General features: G+C 56.9%; 1 protein-coding gene and 1 long non-coding RNA gene across 2 annotated transcripts; both read right to left on the bottom strand.

The window, feature by feature from the left end:
* Positions 1-1,892: 1,892 nt before the first annotated feature.
* Positions 1,893-4,986, bottom strand: LOC306816781. Its single transcript, XR_013777784.1, has 4 exons — positions 4,792-4,986; positions 3,528-3,639; positions 2,846-3,000; positions 1,893-1,912 (listed from the first exon to the last, which is right to left on the bottom strand). It is a non-coding gene; the product is annotated as an uncharacterized lncRNA (long non-coding RNA).
* Positions 4,987-8,997: 4,011 nt separating this feature from the next.
* Positions 8,998-11,039, bottom strand: LOC306816780 (antigen peptide transporter 1-like; the record flags this gene model as incomplete). Its single annotated transcript, XM_079333243.1, has 4 exons — positions 8,998-9,222; positions 9,660-9,796; positions 10,380-10,539; positions 10,797-11,039. The coding sequence occupies 4 exons, from the start codon at positions 11,037-11,039 to the stop codon at positions 8,998-9,000; spliced, it is 765 nt and encodes a 254-aa protein (XP_079189369.1).
* Positions 11,040-20,816: the final 9,777 nt, after the last annotated feature.

Raw genomic sequence — 20,816 nt, 5'->3', positions numbered from 1 at the left:
GCAGGGGCAGTTCCTCTGGCTCCTCTGCAGCTGTGATGGAGAGAGGATGAAGGTGGGTCCTTCCATCCAAGCATAAATCCACCACCTACCAAACAACCTATCCATCCACACTTCTACACTTCCATCTTCTGTATTATTCATTCTGGCACTCATCATCCATTGATCCATCCATCCCTGCCTCCAAACTCCCATTCCCCATTCCTCCATCCCTTGATCCCTCCATCTCTTCAAATATTCATTATTCTTCACCCATACATCCACCCACCCTTCCTCCTCCTGACCCTTTCCCTTACCTGTCAGGACTTCAGTGGAGACACGGTCAGTCCTCTTCCTGCCCCTCAGCCCATAGCGGTGGAAGCAGTACCGGTGGGACGGGGACAAGCCTGGCACTGTCACCGAGCGGGACCCTCCATCCATGGGCAGGGCCTGGGGCTGGCCCTGGGCATCCCGGTACTGCAGCATGAAGGAGTCAAAGGAGCCCTTGGGGACACTCCACTGCAGCCCCACGGAGCTGGAGCTGACGCTTGAGACCCTCAGCTCCCCCAGTGCTCCCTGCACTGAGAGGGCATCAGACAGAGGGGTCTCAGTTTGAAGTTCCTCATGTTTTTGTTCCTCTGAGGGCAGGGGCAGTTCCTCTGGCTCTTCTGCAGCTGTGAGGGATATGGGATGGTGATGGGTGTGTCCATCTGAACATCCATCCACCTTTTCATCTCCTGGATCATTCATTCCAGGTTCTGCCCACCCATCCATTCAAGAACAGTTCTTTTCATATATGTTTCCTTATTCTCCCTCATTTGGATCATCCAAACATCTAACCACTGATTTGATACGAAGCCTCCAACAAATTGCACAAATATTCATCATCCATTCACCACTGATCATCATCATTATCATCACCATCCATCATCACCCATCACAGTCACCATCCATCCATCCATCCATCCATCCATCCATCCATCCATCCATCCATCCATCCATCCATCTCAGCTATCACAGAATCTTCTGAACTGGATGGGGCTCACAAGGATCATCAAACCCAACACCTGAGCTTATCCCATCCATGTTTTCCCCACGTCCCTCCATTGCTCTGTCAGCTTCACCCCATCCATGTCCCCCCATTCTGGCACTGGCTCCTGGTTTCCACTCTCCTCTGCCCCCAGAGAGTGTGTTACAAGACATCCCTGCCACCCCATCCTTCTCATTCCCCTCCCCAGGATGTCACTCCCTCTGTCTCCAGTTATCCACCTCCTTCTCATGATGTCTTTCCACCCATCCTCCCCATCTTCCTTATTCCCCTTTCCCATCCCCTCCATCCCACCCTGGAATGTCCCTTCCCTTTCCTGTCCCACTCCCCCTCCCATACACATCCCTGCATTCCCCTCACCGTGATGTTCCTTTCTCCCCATTGCCCCTGTTCCACCCTCCCCTTGTGCCCCCCATCCCTGAGGCATTTTTTCCCCAGTGCTCCCACTCCCTCCTGGTTCAGTCCCCCCATCACACCCACTGTGGACCCCTGTACCCTCCCCAGGGCCGGGCGTTGGCGCAGGATGTAGGCCAGGATGGCACGGGCCACCCCTGGCACTGTCTGTTGCCACTGAGTGGGTAGTTGGTGGCCCTAAGGTGGCTCTCGAGATGCTGGAGCAGGGAGCCACTGTGTGTGGACAGGCTGGCCACCAGGTCCTGCAGGGAGGGGATGCCCGGGGACAGTGGGGACACCGGGGACCATGGCAGTAGAGTGGAGCCTGGAAACACTGGGGACTCTGGGGACACTGGCGACACCGAGAAATCTGGTGACACTGATGACCCTGGGAATTCTGGTGATGCTGGTGACTCTGGGGATTCTGGTGACACTGATGATCTTGAGGGTGCTGGGGGTCCCAGGGACCCTTGAGCTACTGCGGATGCTGGACCCCTGGGGGAGGCTGGTGACCCCAAAGATGTGGGTGACCCTGAGGACAAGTCTGGTGATATGGGTGACACTGGTGATCCTGGGGACTCTGGGGGCCCTCGGGCTGATGGTGCCACTGCTGGGGACCCCAGAGAGCCCTGAGGTGGCCCTGGGGGCCCCTCATAGTGGGGCACAGGCAGGATGAGTGCTGTGGAGCAAAGGGGACCCATGTCACCAATCGTGGCAGAGAGTCCCTGGGGGACATCCCTGTCCCAATCCCTATCCCATCCCGGTCCCACCCATGTCCCCATGTCCATCTTACCCCCTGTATCCATGTCCATGCCACCCCTATCCCTGTTCCCCTGGCATCTCTGCTTTCATCCTGGTCCCCACCCCCCAGGCCATGTCATTGGTGTCCCCAACCCCATCCTTGTGCCATCCCATCTCTGTTCAATGCCACACTGTTCCCATGCTGTCACCATCCCTGTGCCATTTCTCACCACTCATCTGGGCTGTCCCCTGAACTGTGATACTGCTCTATCACTGTCCCTTTGCCTCTCATCCCTGTCCCAATGCCCATGCCATCCCCAACCCCACTCTTGTCCCCTTGCTATCCCTGCCCCCCATGGTGACCCCATGTCATCATTGTCCCCATCCTGGTGCCATCCCTGTTCCCACTGCCATCTGTGTGCCACCCTGTCCCTGTCCCTGTGCCACCTGCTGTCCCCACTCCTGTCCTGCCATCCCCACTCCCATTCCTGTCCCTGCTGTGTCCCTAACTCCATCTCAGTGCCGCCTGCCTTGTCCCCAGATATCCCCATCCTGTGCAGAGGTGCAGGAGCTCAGGTCCTCTCCATCCTCATCTCCATGCCATTCCCACCCTTTCCCTGTTGCCCCACCCCCTCCCTGTTCCCAAGGTGTTCCCAGGTGTCCCAGTGGTGTCCCCAAGTGTCCCACCTGTGCGCAGATGCAGGACCCCCAGTGCCCCCAGGTGTGGCCTCCTCCTGACTTGGACCAGCAGCTCGAAGGGGCGGCCTGGGGACAGCCCTGTCACTGAGAAGGCGACAGCAGAGCTGGGCAGTTCGTGTGTTGTCATGGCCACAGGGTCATCCTGGGGATGGGGACAGTGTGAGGGGATGGGGGGGAAACCATGGGGACATCAGGGGGACACACTGGGGACACCTTAGGAACATGTTGGGAACTCAGGGACACATTGGAAACATGTTGGGGACACAATGAGGACACAGTGTGATGTCTCATTAGGGACGTGTTGGGGACACCACAGGAACACATTGGGAGCATGGTGGAGACACCGTAGGGACACTGGGGACACACTGGACACAGGCTGAGGACACCACAGGACAAACTGGGATCACACTGGGGACGTGCTGGGGGGATGCACTGGGCACATGTTTGGGACACACTGAAGGGAGCTTATGGGGGACATGTTTGGGACACATACGGGGTTCTTCTGAGAACAGCATGGGGACACGTGGCAATGATTTGGGGACATATTGGGGTCATCCCTTTGTGACCATATGGGTGGCACTGGGGGCTTGCCCCTTCCATGTCCCTGTTTCCCTCTGTCCCTGCCCCATCCTCACGGCCCCACCCCCATGTCCCCTGTGTCCCCACTCACAGGGGGACAAGTGTCACCCGGTAGCCATCAGGAGGAGTGAGGGGCTGGGGCCAGGTGATGCGCAGGGATGTCGGGGTGCGGGAGGCCAGCCGTGGTGTCACCCAGGGCATCTCTGAGGGGACAGCGCAGGGACACACCATGGGGACATTAGGGGACACCCATGGGATGGGGGACACCACAGTGACACCCTGGGATGGGGCATCTAGGGGGTGGGGACACCCTGGGAACACCCTAGGATGTGCCAGGGACACACTGGGGACACAATGGGATGGGGGCACTGGGAGGCACTAGAGGGCACTGGGAGTGGCACATAGGGACACTTGGGGACACACTGAGGTGGCATGAGAGGCCCTCATGGATGGGGAGAGAAGTGGGGGTGTACTGGGAGCACTGGGATGGGAGCACTGGAGGAACTCTGAAGGGCACTGGGAACAGCTGGGTACGCACTGGTGTCACAGTAGGGTCCCCCCAGGATGGGAGGGGAGGAGGGGGCATTGGTGTCACTGGGGGGCACCGGGAGCACTGGGGAGCCCCCGATGTCACCGCAGTGTCCCCTCCCACCCCGGGGTACACACTGAGCTGGGGGCGATGGGAGGTGCTGGGAACACTGGGGGGCGTTGGGACGCACCGATGTCGCAGCGGGTCCCGCCCCAGCCCGGAGCACAGGCGGGGGTGGCACAGTCGGGACCGCTGGAGCCCGGGAAGCAGCGGCAGCGCCCGCGCTCGCACCGGCCCTGGTCACTGCAGCCGGGGGACACGGGGGGGGCGGGGCAAGCAGAGACCCCGCCGGCAGGGGGCGCACAGAGCTGCACCGACCGGCTTGGGGGACACGGGACACGGGCGTGACCCCCAGTGATCCCCCCAATGACCAGCCCAGCGAACCCCAATGACCACCCCAGTGACCCCCCAATGACCACCCCAGTGACCCCCAATGACCACCCAGTGACCCCCCCAATGACCACCCCAGTGACCCCCCAATGACCACCCCAGTGACCAACGAGTGACCCCCCTCTATGCCCCCCATGACCACCCAGTGACCCCCCAGTGACCACTGAGTGACCCCTCAGTGACCCCCCCAATGACCCCTCAGTGTTTCTCTATGTCCCCCCCGTCCTTCACTGTCCCTTCCATGTCCCCTCCATGTCACTGCTCTCTGTTACCTGTCACAGCCTAGATTCTGCCATGTCCCCTCCCTGTCCCTTTGACTCCCCTGCCTCCCGTGTCCCCCTGCCGCCCCCGTGCTCTCCTCCTTGCCCGCTGTCACCTGTGCCGGCCTGGGGTCCCCCCGTGTCCCCGCAGTGTCCCCTCAGCGCCTGCACGTGTCCCTCGAGCTCCCGCAGCCGCCGCAGCACATCGGCCAGCGCTGTCCCGCACGTCTCGGGTGGCTCGGGGGGAGACGTGGCAGGGGACACTGAGGGGGACACTGAGGGGGACACTGGCACCCCGCAGCGCCAGTGCCAGCAGGAGGAGCCGCAGTTCCAGCGTCACCGGCATCGTCCTGGGGGAAAACGGGGACATGGGGATTGACCACGGGAAAACACGGGGACAGCCGTGGGGCACCCACGTGGGGACACAGGGACACCTATGGGGACAGCTAGGGCACACAGGCACATATCACAAGGATGTGGGGACACACATGGGGACAATAAAGAACATAGGGACAGCTGTGGGGATGTCCAAGCCACGGGGAGGATGTGGGGTCACACAAAGGACACGCGTGAAGCACAGGGAACACCCATGGGGGGACAGGGACATCTTGGGGACACCCACGGTGACACAGAGGAGAGAGAGAGACATCCGGGGGACACCCAGGGGACATTCCCGGGGACACATGGACACCAGTAGGGGACATGGGAACATCTCTGGGGACACCTGAAGAACACAGGGACACACACCAGGGGGGGCACAGGGAGACCCGTGGCGACATGAGGGACACCTGTGGGGACATTCCTGGAGACAGACAGACACCGCAACCCAGAGCACCTCCCAGTAACCCCAGCGACTCTCCAGTAACCACCAGTGACCCCTCCCAGTCCCTCCAAGTACCCCAAGCCGCACAGTTCCCCCAGAGCTGAGAGTGTCGCCTGTTCCCCCCAGTGCACCCCAGTTCCTCCAGTCTCCCCCAGTGCCCCCCAGTTCCCCCAGTCCCCCCCATTCCCACAGTCCCTCCAGCTCCCCCCTGTCCCTCACAGTCCTTCCCAGTCCCTTCCAGTCCCTCTCAGTTCTCCCAGTCCTCCCCAGTCCCTCCCAGTGCCTCCAATTCCCCCCAGTTTGCCCCAGTTCTCTCCGTGCCCCCCAGTCCTGCCCAGTTCTCCCAAGCCCCGCCCAGTCACATCCCAGTGTCGCCCCTGCGCCCCCCCAGCGACCCCCCAGTCCCCCCCAGTTCCCCCAGAACCTCCGGCCGGTCCCGCTGCGTTCGCTCTCTGGGTCGGGCGGGGCGGCCCGAGGGGGGCGGGGCCGGGGGCGGGGCCTGGGCCACCAGTAACTGACTGAGCCCGGCTCATGAGAGCCCCAGTGCAGCCATCCCAGTGACACCAGTGACACCAGTGACACCAGTGACACCAGCACAGCACATCCCAGTGACACCAGTGACACCAGTGACACCAGTAACGCGCCTCAGACTGAGCCCGGCTCATGAGAGCCCCAGTGCAGCCATCCCAGTGACACCGGTGACAACAGTAACACCAGTGACACCAGCACAGCACATCCCAGTGACACCAGTGACACCAGTGACACCAGTAACACTCCTCAGACTGAGCCCGGCTCATGAGAGCCCCAGTGCAGCCATCCCAGTGACACCAGTGACACCAGTAATGCGCCTCAGAGTGAGCCTGGCTCATGAGAGCCCCAGTGCAGCCATCCCAGTGACACCAGTGACACCAGTGACACCAGTAACGTGCCTCAGACTGAGCCCCGGCTCATGAGAGCCCCAGTGCAGCCACTCCAGTGACACCAGTGACACCAGTGACACCAGCACAGCACATCCCAGTGACACCAGTAACGCGCCTCAGACTGAGCCCCGGCTCATGAGAGCCCCAGTGCAGCCATCCCAGTGACACCAGTGACACCAGTGACACCAGTGACACCAGCACAGCACATCCCAGTGACACCAGTGACACCAGTGACACCAGCACAGCACCTCCTAGTGACACCAGTAACGCGCCTCAGACTGACCCCGGCTCATGAGAGCCCCAGTGCAGCACGTCCCAGTGACACCAGTGCTCCCAGTGACACCAGTGACACCAGTGACACCAGTGACACCAGTAACACGCCTCAGACTGAGCCCCGGCTCATGAGAGCCCCAGTGCAGCCATCCCAGTGACACCAGTGACACCAGTGACACCAGCACAGCACATCCCAGTGACACCAGTGACACCAGCACAGCACTTCCCAGTGACAGCAGTAACGCGCCTCAGACTGACCCCCGGCTCATGAGAGCCCCAGTGCAGCACGTCCCAGTGACACCAGTGCTCCCAGTGACACCAGTAACACTGGCACAGCACATCCCAGTGACACCAGTGACACCAGTGACACCAGTAACGCGCCTCAGACTGACCCCCGGCTCATGAGAGCCCCAGCAGCACGTCCCAGTGACACCAGTACTCCCAGTGACACCAGTAACACTGGCACAGCACATCCCAGTGACACCAGTGACACCGACACAGCACATCCCAGTGACACCAGGGACACCAGTAACACCGACACAGCACATCCCAGTGCTCCCAGTGACACCAGCAATGTGCCTCAGCCTGACTCCCAGCTCATGAGAACCCCAGTGCAGTCCATCCCAGTGACACCAGTGACACCAGTAATGTGCCTCAGCCTGACTCCCAGCTCACAAGGACCCCAGTCTAGTCCATCCCACTGCCCCCAGTGACACCAGTAACACTGGCACAACACATCCCAGTGCTCCCAGTGACACCAGTAACACTGGCACAGCACATCCCAGTGCTCCCAGTGACACCAGTAACAGCAACACAGCACATCCCAGTGCTCCCAGTGACACCAGTAACACTGGCACAACACATCCCAGTGCTCCCAGTGACACCAGTAACAGTGGCACAGCACATCCCAGTGTTCCCAGTGACACCAGTAACAGCAACTCAGCACATCCCAGTGCTCCCAGTGACACCAGTAACACTGGCACAGCACATCCCAGTGCTCCCAGTGACACCAGTAACAGCAACACAGCACATCCCAGTGCTCCCAGTGACACCAGTAACACTGGCACAGCACATCCCAGTGCTCCCAGTGACACCAGTAACAGTGGCACAGCACATCCCAGTGTTCCCAGTGACACCAGTAACAGCAACTCAGCACATCCCAGTGCTCCCAGTGACACCAGTAACACTGGCACAGCACATCCCAGTGCTCCCAGTGACACCAGTAACACTTGCACAACACATCCCAGTGCTCCCAGTGACATCACTAACACTGGCACAGCACATCCCAGTGCTCCCAGTAGCACAGGACCTGTCCTACACCTCATCCCAGTCCCACCAGTAGCACCAGTAACACAGGACACCTCCTCCCAGTGCTCCCAAGAGCACTGGCCAGTTCATCCCAGTGCTCCCAGGAGCACCAGTAATACCACACAGTTCATCCCAGTGCTCCCAGGAGCACCAGTAACTCCTACCCTCTAGCTCCCAGTAAGCCCAGTAAAATGGCACAGAATGACCCATGGCTACCAGTACCACTAGTATGGCCCATCCCAGAGACACCAGTAACATGGGAAAGCCCATCCCAGTATAGTTGGTCCCAGTGATCCCAGTAACACCAGTATAGCCTGCCCCAATGCTCCCAGTGACACCAGTAATGTGGCACAGTGCACCCCAGTCCTCCCAGTAACACCAGCATGGCCCATTCCAGTGACACCGGTAACCCCAAAAACCCCAGTAAGCCTAACCCATGACTCCCAGTAACCCACCCTGATGTTCCCAGTGACACCAGTAACATGGCACAGCCCATCCCAGTCCTCCCAGTCCGTCCAAATGCTCCCAGTAACACCAGCAATGCGGCACAGACTGACCCAGGGCTCCCAGTAACACCAGTACAGCTCATCCCAGTGTCCCAGCACAACCCCTCCCAGTGCTCCCAGTCTGGGCGTGGCCGTGATTCTGCCCCGGCAGCAACAACAGCGGGGGGGGCTCCTGGGACCCCTCAAAAGGCGGGGGGGAAGGGGCAGACTGGGGGGGCACCCCGTGTCCCGATGTCCCCCCCCCGTGTCCCCACCGTGCCCACCGCCCCCGCCAAGGAATTTTCTCCATCAACACGATGAGCTCATGGAGAGGGAGGGGCCGCGGGGCCCAGCCGAGGGGGGGGGGGTGTCCCGGCCCCTCCCCCTCCCGACGCGTTTATTGCTTGGCTTATCGATTTATTGATACACAGATCTGAATATCGATTGACCCTCTCACTGTGACACCCCCTCCCCCACGGTGTCCCCATTCTCCGCTGCCCCTCACCCCTGTTCTCACTGTCCCTGCCCGGTGTCCCCCTCCCCATCCCCAGTGTCCCCCGCTGACCCCCACGGGAGGCTCCTGAGCTCCTCAGGGCTCCGCAGCTCCCGCAGCCGCCCCCCCTCCAGCAGGGCCACCCTGGGAGCCTTTTGGGCCAGTGCCAGTCGCCCTGTGACCAGCAGCACCGCCGGCCCCTCCCCCGGGCCGGCACCGCCCGGACGCAGCAGCTCTTGCTCCACCTGCGGGGACACGGGGGACACGGGGGGACACAGCGGGGACACGGGGGGAAGCACAGCCAAGGACCCGGGGAGTGGGGACATGGGGGCCAGGGGATTTGGGGGCCCAGGGCACCCCAGGGGACATGGGGGGCAGCAACCAAGGGGACACAGGGAGTGGGAACAGAGGGGACCTGGGGCATGTAGGGGACACAAGGATTGGGGACACAAAGGACATGGGGAGTGGGGACCCAGGGGACAAGGAAGGGACCTAGGGGATACCAAAGGGACCCAGGGAATTTGGTGACCTAGGAGACCCTAGGTGACATGAGGGGCAGCAACCAAGGGGACATGGGGACTGGGGACCCAGGGGACACAAGGAGTGAGGACCCAGAGGACAAGGGGACCCGGGGGACCCAGGGGATGGAGCCATGGGACATAGGGACAAGGCTGTGACCTACCTGCAGTCGGATCACGGGGTCCAGTGCCCGCGTGGGCTCATCCAGCACCAGCACCCGGGGGGTCCTGAGCAGCGCCCGGGCCAGTGCCACCCCCTGGGCCTGTCCCCCTGACAGCTGCATCCCCCGCGGGCCCACCTCTGGCAACAGAGGGGACACCGTTGGGAGACCACAGGGACAGCGAGGGGACACCATGGGGACATCACAGGGACGGTGGGGGGACACCGTGTGGACATCACATGGTCATATTGGGGAGCCACACCCACTGTGCACCCGGGGACAGGGAGGGGACAGAGGGGACACCGTGGGGAATTGAGGGTGGACAGCGAGGGGACAACAGGACACTGTGGTGACAGCATGGGGACACTGAAGGGACACGGTGGAGACAGATTTGGGACACCAAGGGGAGACACTGGGACATGTTAGGAAGCTACACCCCCTGCACATCCAGCTCTGGGGTGCACAGGGAGAACAGAGACAGGACAGCAAGAAGACAGTGAGGACACAGACAGGACATGGAGGGGATGGCATGGGGACAGTCAGGGAACAGGTGGGGAGACTGTGGGGACAGTGATGTGACATCATGGGAACATCATGGGGTCACAACAGGGACACACTGGGGAGACCAAGGGGACACCTTGGACACATTGCTGGGACACTTGTAAGGCACCTTTGGCACACACTGGGGACACTACAGGGGGACCATGGGGACATTTGTTGTACCTGTGTCGTAGCCACGTGGCAGCTGTTTGGCCCAGGTGTGCACCCCCACCCTCTGTGCTGCTGCCACCACCTGGGTCTCCTCCTTGTGTCCCCAGCCCAGAGTGATGTTGGCGCTGAGGGAGCGAGAGAAGAGGGATGGGCACTGCGGGACACCGGCCACCTGTGGGGACAGGGCACCATGCAGGGACTGAGCAGGGACAAGGACAGGACATGGGGTAGTGACAGGGCCGTGGTGAGGCTGGATGACAAAGGGGTGGCTGTGAAGAAATGCTGGGAACACAAGAGGGACCTGGAGGTGGCAGTGGGGACCTGTTGAGGACCAGGGATGGCTGTGAGGAGCTGGGGGGGACAACAAGGTGGCCATAGAGGTTTGGTGACAGGGGTGGATGGTGACACAGGGTGGCCCGTGGGTGTCACCTGCTGTCGCAGAGCAGGGTCCGAGCGGGGACTCAGGGGAATCCCATCCAGCAGCACCGCCCCGCCCGCCAGGGGGCGCAGCCCCAGCGCCGCCGCCGCCAGCGAGCTCTTCCTGCCGCCAGGGGGTGCCAGCACGGCCACCACCTCCCCGGGGCGCAGCGACAGCGACACCCCCTGGCGGAACAGAGATGGCACCGACCCCTTCGGTGACCTGCGGGACCCCAGAATCACATGGCCCCTCATATCTCCACTACCCACTTGTCCCCGAGTGTCCCCAATATCCCCTTGTCCCCTCATATCTCCAGTATCCCCTTGTCCCCTGTTGGGGGTTGAGTGTTTTTCTGTTACTGTGTCAATTGAAAGAATTTTTCCCATTATCATGCCAATGGAGCTGGCCGGGTTATACCCAGGATGTCTGATGAGTCCAGACAAAAGGGGTGGGTGGGAACGTCTCCCGGAGGGGCCTCTGAGGCTTCCGGGAGGGCACTCGGGTTTCCGGCGAGCTGGGAGGAGGACGCCCGGGATCTCCAGCCCCACGCGGCCGAGCACAGGAGAGCCAGACCCTCTGCGATCACCTGCCCTGCATCTGCCCCGTTCCAGCCTCCTGCCTCTGTGGACACAGCTGATACCCCAGACACACACAGTGAGCGAGGAGCCGCCGCTCCAGCCCGTTCCCACCGAGACCAGCGTGGCTGCTGCCGCCCCTCCCCCCCCCCTCCTTCCTGCCTCCGTTCCCGTCTGCCCCTCGACAGATCCAGGCTGTGGACTAAGCACAGAGACAACGTGCTTGCATCTAAAAGGACTGACACCGAGTTATCTATTCCGTTCTGTTAGCAATTTCAACTGTTATTGTTTTCTGCTTGTACAGTTAGATTTATTAGTAAAAGAGCTGTTATTCCCACCCCCTTATCTCTGCCTCAGAGTCCTTGATTCAAACAATTATAATACTTGGGGGTGGAGTGGAACCAAAGTCTCTATTCCAAAGGGAAACTTCTGCCCTTACTGGCAGACACCTGTCCTTTCAAACCAGGACAGATTTTGGCACCCAGACGTGGGGCAGAGGACACTGAGTTGAGAGTTAAGACAGGAATAACAGCTCTCTGAACTGGCAGTATGTTGTCTGGTTTAATCTGGTTTGTGTTCCATGTGGTCACAGCCATCTCCCTCCCATTTTCAAGCCCTTTTTTGAATTTGGGCCCCCTCACCAAAGTTACTGTAGCTATTATCCGAATAGTTTGGTGGATTGATTATGTCAGGAATTCATGGGTTTTTAATTTTTTCTGGGAAGCGGTTGCATGGATCCGGAGCTATCGTACTCTAACTGCGTGTTTCTGGGGCTATTTCAGTAATGGTACTTACTGTGAGGTAACGAGTGCAAGGGAAATTTTCTCCCAACCCATCACCCAGTTTTTTGAGGCTACCCCACTGGTTCTCAAGGATTTCAGATCTGTTTTAATTGCCACTGTTATTATACAGTGGCTGGTGTTGCTGATAGGCTTGTTCTACTTAGCATTCAGAAACAAGGGAATATTGGCTTGGACAACAACTCTGATACCTGCCCCAGGGACTAGGGATGTTGCCCCAGAATCTGCCTCTGCCGCAGGGACTAGGGATGTTGCTCCAGAACCTGCCTCTGCCCCAGGGACTAGGGATGCTGCCCCAGAGTCTGCCCCAGGGACTAGGGATGCGGTCCCAGAAGCTGCCTCTGCCCCAGGGACTAGGGATGCTGCCCCAGAGCCTAACCCTGCCCCACAGCCCACCGCAGAAATGTGCCACCCAGAGTGGGTAGGGGCTCTAGTGAAGGATATAGGTCAAATGTTCAAGGAGCAAAGCCAGATGTTGAAGGAACATAGCCAGATGTTTAAGGAGCACAGCCAGATGATGAAGGAGCATTTTTCTCCAGCTGGTGAGAAACCCTCCCCCTGCCCTAAAGAGGGAGAGTCAGATGGTGCTGCAGTGGAACCCGTAGATGTTGTATCTGTCCAGGTTCCAGCTGGATCACAGGAGCAGCCACAGCCAGCAGCAGTTGCTCCTGTGGAAACTAGGAAATCTAAGATTAAAACGAGGCACTTAGATAATGGGCATCAGCAAGGAGGGTCCTCACAACCAGCAAGGGAGCCAGAGGTTGAGATTGTCACCGAGTCCCTCTCATACGATAGTCTCCGTAACCTGCGTAAAGACATTGCTCGGCGGGGCCGTGAGCCTTTTACAACTTGGTTACTCCGGGTCTGGGACCTTATGGGAACAGGTGTTCAACTGGATGGAACTGAGGCCAGGAATTTGGGATCCTTGGCCCAGGATTCAGGTGTGGACCAGATATTCGTAAGGGAGCAAGGCCTCCTTTCTCTCTGGGACCGGCTTTTAATGAGTGTGAGAGAGAAGTTTGTCCACAGAGAGAGAATGCAGGAGCACCACCGTAGGATGCGCTGGAAGACCCTTGAGGAAGGGATCCAGCAGCTGAGAGAGACAGCAGTATTAGAGGTACTCTTTGGGAGGGATGGACAGCATGACAATGACCCTGACAAGGTCAAGTGCACAGGGCAGATGTTATGGAATCTGTCAACCTTGGGTCCATCTCAATATACCACCTACATAGCAATGATTAATGCTGATAACCATCCAGAGACAGTGTGTTCTGTTGACAACAAACTCAGAAATTTCAAGAGCATGATGAATGGCCCAATGCAGGCTAATATCTCTGATGTGGCCAGGGACCTCCAACAGGTCGAAGATAGGATGAGGGATATGAGGGAGGAGATGATGGAGAGAATTGAGGAGGTGAGGAAGATCAGCGTAGCACCAGTACGAGTCACAGGCCCCCAAGTCAGAGCTTCACGTCCCCCAGTTAGGGAGAGAGGGTACACCTCACGAGCTGACCTGTGGTTTTTCCTGTGAGACCATGGGAAAGACATGGGAAAATGGGATGGGAAACCCACTTCTGTCCTGGCAGCACGGGTGCGTCAGCTCAGGGAGGGAAATGCTAACTGAGGGAGCCGCACTAAAATGAAGGTAGCCTCAACCTCCCACAAGCAAGGTGCAGGGTATTACAGCAAGGAGGATGTTCTGTCAGATCCCCTGGCAGGAACCTCCACTATGTATGCCCAGGAAAGAAATAATAACCAGGGCTAGAGGGGCCCTGCCTCTAGCCAGGGAGAGGCATGGGATGACAGGATCTATTGGATAGTGTGGGTGTGATGGCCTGGCACGTCAAAGCCACAGAAACATAAAGTGTTAGTTGATACTGGTTCACAATGCACCCTGATACCATCAGAACATGTGGGGAAGGTACCTGTTTCCATTGTTGGGGTGACGGGGGGATCACAGGAATTCACTTTGCTGGAAGCTGAGATTAGCCTGACAGAGAAGGGGTGGCAGAAACATCCAATTGTAACTGGCCCAGGGGCACTGTGCATTCAAGGCATAGACTTCCTCAGGAACGGCTACTACAAAGACCCAAAGGGGTTCAGGTGGGCTTTTGGAGTAGCTGCTGTAGCGACAGATAGCATTAAGCAGTTGAACACCTTGCCTGGACTGTCAGAAAACCCCTCTGCAGTAGGACTCCTGAAAGTGACTGAGCAACAGGTGCCAATTGCCACCATGACAGTGCACCGCCGGCAGTACCGGACAAATCGAGATGCTGTGATCCCCATCCACAAAATGATCCGTGATCTAGAGAGCCAAGGGGTGGTCAGCAAGAGCCACTCACCCTTCAACAGTCCTATCTGGCCAGTGCAAAAATCTGATGGAGAATGGAGATTGAATGTGGACTATCGGGCATTGAATGAAGTGACTCCACCGCTGAGCGCTGCCGTGCCGGACATGCTGGAACTCCAGTATGAGCTGGAGTCCAAGGCAGCAAGGTGGTATGCCACCATTGACATTGCAAATGCATTCTTCTCCATTCCATTGGCAGCAGAGTGCAGGCCTCAGTTTGCTTTCACCTGGAGGGGCGTGCAGTACACCTGGAACCAACTGCCCCAGGGGTGGAAGCACAGCCCCACCATCTGCCACGTACTGATCCAGGCTGCATTGGAGAAGGGTGAGGCTCCAGAACATTTGCAGTACATCGATGACATCATTGTGTGGGGGAACACAGCAATGGAGGTATTTGAGAAAGGAGAGAAGATCATCCAGATTTTGCTGGGAGCCGGTTTTGCCATTAAAAAGAGCAAAGTCAAAGGACCTGCCCGAGAGATCCAGTTCCTGGGAGTGAAGTGGCAGGATGGACGGCGCCAGATCCCCACTGAGGTCATCAATAAGATCACTGCAATGTCTCCACCAACAAGCAAGAAGGAGACACAAGCTTTTCTAGGTGCTATCGGCTTTTGAAGAATGCACGTCCCTGAGTACAGCCAGATTGTGAGCCCTCTCTACCTGGTCACTCGCAAGAAGAACGATTTCCATTGGGGCCCTGAACAACAGCAAGCCTTCGCCCAGATCAAACAGGAAATCGCTCATGCAGTGGCCCTTGGCCCAGTCAGCACAGGACCAGAAGTAAAGAATGTGCTCTACTCTGCAGCTGGGAACCATGGTCTATCCTGGAGCCTTTGGCAGAAGGTGCCTGGTGAGACCCGAGGCCGACCCCTGGGATTCTGGAGCAGAAGCTACAAAGGATCTGAAGCCAACTACACTCCCACAGAGAAGGAAATCCTGGCTGCCTATGAGGGAGTTCAAGCTGCCTCAGAGGTAATTGGCACAGAAGCACAGCTTCTCCTGGCACCCCGACTGCCAGTGCTGGGGTGAATGTTTAAAGGAAAGGTTCCCTCTACCCACCACGCCACTGACGCCACATGGAGCAAGTCAATTGCCCTCATCACGCAGCGTGCCCCTATTGGTAACCCGAATCGCCCTGGAATTTTGGAGATAATCACGAACTGGCCAGAAGGTGAAAATTTTGGTCTCGCTGATGAAGAGGAGCAGAAGCAAGTGACCCGGGCTGAAGAAGCTCCACCGTACAACCAGCTGCCAGCAGATGAAACACGCTACGCCCTTTTCACCGACGGTTCCTGCTGCATTGTGGGGATGAACCGGAAGTGGAAAGCTGCCGTATGGAGCCCCACACCACAGGTTGCACAAGCTACCGAAGGAGAAAGTGGATCGAGTCAACTTGCTGAACTCAAAGCTGTTCAGCTGGCCTTGGACATTGCTGAGAGAGAGAAATGGCCAAAGCTCTACCTTTACACTGATTCGTGGATGGTAGCCAATGCTCTGTGGGGTTGGCTGGAAAGGTGGAAAAAGGCTGACTGGCAACGTAGAGGAAAACCAATCTGGGCTGCTGATGAGTGGAAAGACATTGCCACTTGGGTAGAAAAGCTCCCCGTGAAAGTCCGTCATGTAGATGCCCATGTTCCCAAGAGTCGGGCTAATGAAAAACATAGGCACAACAAGCAAGTAGATCAGGCAGCACAGATAGAGGTCTCAAAGATAGACTTAGATTGGGAACACAAAAGAGAACTGTTCCTGGCTCGATAGGCCCATGATGCCTCAGGCCATCAGGGCAGAGATGCCACCTATAAATGGGCACGAGACCAAGGGGTGGATCTAACCATGGACAGCATCTCTCAGGTTATTCATGACTGTAACACGTGCGCTGCCATCAAACAGGCCAAGCGGGTAAAGCCCCTCTGGTATGGGGGTCGATGGTCCAAATATAAGTATGGAGAGGCCTGGCAGATTGACTATATCACACTGCCTCAGACCCGCCAAGGCAAGCGGTACGTGCTGACCATGGTAGAAGCTACCACCGGATGGTTAGAGACCTACGCTGTGCCCCACGCCACTGCTCGGAACACCATCTTGGGCCTGAAAAAGAAAGTCCTCTGGAGGCATGGTACCCCTGAAAGAATTGAGTCAGACAATAAGACTCATTTCAAAAATAGCCTTATAAACACCTGGGCTAAAGAACATGGCATCGAGTAGGTGTACCATATTCCCTACCATGCACCAGCGGCTGGGAAAGTCGAACGGTGCAATGGTCTGCTTAAAACCACCTTAAAGGCACTTGGTAGGGGGACTTTCAAGAACTGGGAAATCAATCTACCAAAGACCACATGGTTAGTGAATACCCGAGGTTCTGCTAACCAAGCAGGCCCTGCCCAGTCAGAGCCCTTTGGAGCAGCAGATGGAGATAAGGTTCCAGTGGTACACCTGAGAGGCATGTTAGGGAAAACTGTCTGGGTGAACTCTGCTTCCAGCAAAGACAATCCTGTTCGTGGGGTGGTTTTCGCTCAAAGACCAGGTTGCACTTGGTGGGTGATGCAAAAGGATGAAGAGACCCGATGCATACCCCAAGGAGACCTTGTTCTAGGGTGAACTATATATGATACTGTGCCTGTAACTACATGTATGTATATAATTTAAAGGTTACAATATAATGTAGCATGTTGGCATGGAAAAAATTAGGGTTGGATAATGTTGGGGGTTGAGTGTTTTTCTGTTACTGTGTCAATTGAAAGAATTTTTCCCATTATCATGCCAATGGAGCTGGCCGGGTTACACCCATGGTCTCTGATGGGTCCAGACAAAAGGGGTGGGTGGGAACAGCTCCTGGAGGGGCCTCTGAGGCTTCCAGGAGGGCACTCGGGTTTCCAGTGAGCTCGGAGGAGGACGCCTGGGATCTTCAGCCGCGTGGCCGAGCACAGGAGGGCCAGACCCTCTGCGATCACCTGCCCTGCATCTGCCCCGTTCCAGCCTCCTGCCTCTGTGGACACAGCTGATCACCTGGACACACACGGTGAGCGAGGAGCCGCCGCTCCAGCCCCTTCCCGCCCGGGACCGGCACGGCCGCTGCCGCCCCTCCCCCCTCCCTCCTGCCTCCGTTCCCGCCTGCCCTTCAGCAGATCCGGGCTGTGGACTAAGCACAGAAACAGCGTGCTTGCATCTAAAGGGACTGACACCGAGTTATCTATTTCGTTCTGTTAGCAATATTAACTGTTATTGTTTTCTGTTTGCACAGTTAGATATATTAGTAAAAGAGCTGTTATTCCCACCCCTTTATCTCTGCCTCAGAGTCCTTGATTCAAACAATTATAATACTTTGGGGGGGGGGGAGTGGAACCAAAGTCTCTATTCCAAAGGGAAACTTCTGCCCTTACTGGCAGACACCTGTCCTTTCAAACCAAGGCATCTTGCAGTTGTTTGATCTTCTCGTGAATGGATGCAGAATGCTCAGAAAGATACATACAACACATCCAATCAAAATCCTCACACCCGTGCCCATATGCTGATATCAAAAAATCTATAGTAGCTCTATTCTGCAGTGTGGGGTGTCTAATGCTATTTACATCTGTAAGCATTTGTTTCAAAACAGTGGAAGTTATATTCAGCTGTTCATTCACTCAACATCTCAGCTTCTCAAGCGTAGCCAATGCCTGAGCAGCAGCAACACCTGGGGAAAGAATTGATGCTATTATTTGTGCCAGAGGACCCCAGAATTCCAAACGATTGTAAAAATTAGGCTCGAAATCCCCCATTTCTTTTTTTAGCTCTTTAGCTGTGCCCTGCTCTCCAAAGGCTCTGATTCAACAACTCATGCGTGCCAGGAGCAAACATAGTTAACTTTCGGAGGATATTCGGGGGGAATTGGGGGGTTTTTGGGAGTTCTCAGGAGTGTTATAAATGGATATTTCGATATGTTAACTTTTCAACCCTTGGCCATATGCATTTGCCTCTCGCTTGGTGAAAGCTGCTGTGGGCCAGAGCCAGCACCGAGCTGGGCTGTGTGGGCCAGGCAACGTGGAGAGTCTTGGCTGATCTTGCTGTGTCCCCGGCCTCAGCAAAGGCTTGGAGGATTTGCCTCCCAAGGCATCCTGCTCATTGGCTCTTCCTGTGTGCCTTGGAGAGAACAAGGATGGCATTTCTGGCAGCTGGGCATTAGCAGCCCTTCATACGGGGGTGTGTTGTGGAGCAAGCCCAGCTGAGACACCCTGCGAGGAGCCAGCCCAGTGCTCCTTGCTCCTCCCTGCTGACACCAGATGGTTGATGTGGTTTTGGGATGAGCCCAGCTCCATGCCGGGGTGCTACATGCACACGAGACAGCTGCCCCTGTCCGGCAGGGTCCCAGCAGTGCCTCGCAGTTGTCCTGCACACACATCAGGATGCGGCCAAAAGAGGTCCTGGAAGCTGAGGCAGCTGATTTGAAGCTTTTGCAGGTGCCTACAGGTCAAGGCCAACGGTGTTCCCTCAGGATGCAGCAGTCCTGAGGGTTCCCCCCAGAGCTGCCTGATGCCACGCACTCCTTGTGGCACCAGTTGCTTTCCTGTGGAATGTTCTACCTCCACCAAGAGTAAAGAGGGAGCTGGAGAATGAGCTTGCCAGTCCATTCTCGATCATTTCCCAGCAGTCATGCTCCCTCCCTCCAGTCCTCAGACTGTGCCCATCCCTTTTGTTCCCCTTAGCTCATCATTTTGCTTTGCTTTCCATCAATAAAGTTTGGCTTCTTCACTTTGCCTGCATCTCTGTGGAGCTCAAGCAGTGCAAATCCAGAGCCCTGGGACACACGGGCCCCTCCTGCCATTCTGTTCCACACCGTGTTCTGTGCAGAGACTCAGAGGAACGAGGGCAGATCAGGTTGGAAAGGTCTTTGTGCTGAAGCTTCAGTTCCACAACACTGTGAACTTCAAGGTCTTGCCTCAAGGCTGATGGCTGCTGCCAGCTTGGTCCCATGCCACCCACTGTGGACATGACCAGGGACAGGACGGCAGAGGGGCCGGGCAGACACCCCGCAGTGGCCGTGCTCCATCCTCTGGGGCATCCCGGGGCTTTCCCTGCCTGGGGAGCGTAGGGCTGGCCTGTGTTCTCTGCACATGAACAGTTGATCTTATCCACAGGAAACAAAATCAGCATCCCCATTTCCAGATGTCAGTTAGGAGGAGGCATTTGGCACAACAAAGGCAGCCGGGCTTCTCAGTGGTGGCAGCTTTGGTCCGGCAGAAATCTTGTGCCATATGGAAATTTAGCTGGCAGAAACCCACTCCCGGCTAAGGCCCCTGAATAGGAATGGCTGCTGTTTTCCACAGGAAAGTAATCTCAGCATCCCAGTTTCCAGATATCACTTAGGAGAAGGCATTTGACAGTCCAATGGCAGCCATGGTCCAAGGATATGGCAGCTTTGCTCTGGGAGAAATCCTGCGCCATATGGACTTTGAGAGGGCGGTAGCCCAGTCCCAGCTACTGGACCCTGGTGGCTCTTTTCCATGTGAAACAAATCTAACCATCCCAGTTTCCTGATGTCAGTTCAGAGGAGGCTTTTGGCACACCAAATGCAGCCATGGTCCTAGGAGTTGGCAGCTTTGATCTGAGACAAATCCTGTTACGTAGGGAATTTTAACATAAACAAACCCATTCCCACTCCCAAAGGACCATAAAGAAGAACAGTGCCTTTTTCCACAGGAGAAAAACCTCAACATCCCCATTTCCAGATGTCAGTTATGAGGAGGCATTTGGCACTCCAACAGCACCCAGGCTTCTCGGTGGTGGCAGCTTTGGTTGGGGAGAAATCCTGCACCCTATGAAATTTTAGCAGGTGGAAGCCCACTCCCAGTTAGAGGCCCCTGGATATCAACGTTGGCTCTTTTTCATGGGAAACAAAACTCATCATCCCAGTCTCCTGATGTCAGTTGAGAGGAAACATTTGGTGCAATAAAGGCATCCACTATCCTAGGAGGTGGCTTCTTTACAGGGCACACACCCACAGATTTTTCTCTCTTGAGGCTTCAGAGAGTGCAACCTCCTTTTATCCTTAACTCCTGGCCACACTTTGCCCTCTTCCCTTCCCCGTTGGCCAAGGTACTCGGAAGATACAGCCTTCCCAACCCGTGTACCCCATATTCCCCCTTGAATCTGGCATTTCCCCCCAAAGTGCAGAAGTTCAGCCTTGTTCAGACTCTTGTCTGGTTCAGGAGCCAAACTGTGTGGGTCCAGTAACAAACCTGCTGCCCAAAGCTAGTAGAAACTTTACAACCCATTCAGAGACCCTAACAGCCATCCCTTCACCCATGAAGTGATTTGTAAAGACATTAG

Source organism: Erithacus rubecula (genome assembly GCF_903797595.1).
Source record: "Erithacus rubecula genome assembly, contig: scaffold_88_arrow_ctg1, whole genome shotgun sequence".
Taxonomy (NCBI): Eukaryota; Metazoa; Chordata; class Aves; order Passeriformes; family Muscicapidae; genus Erithacus; species Erithacus rubecula.
Note: the sequence above shows the minus strand (reverse complement) of the source record. Positions and strands in the feature narration are given on the sequence as shown.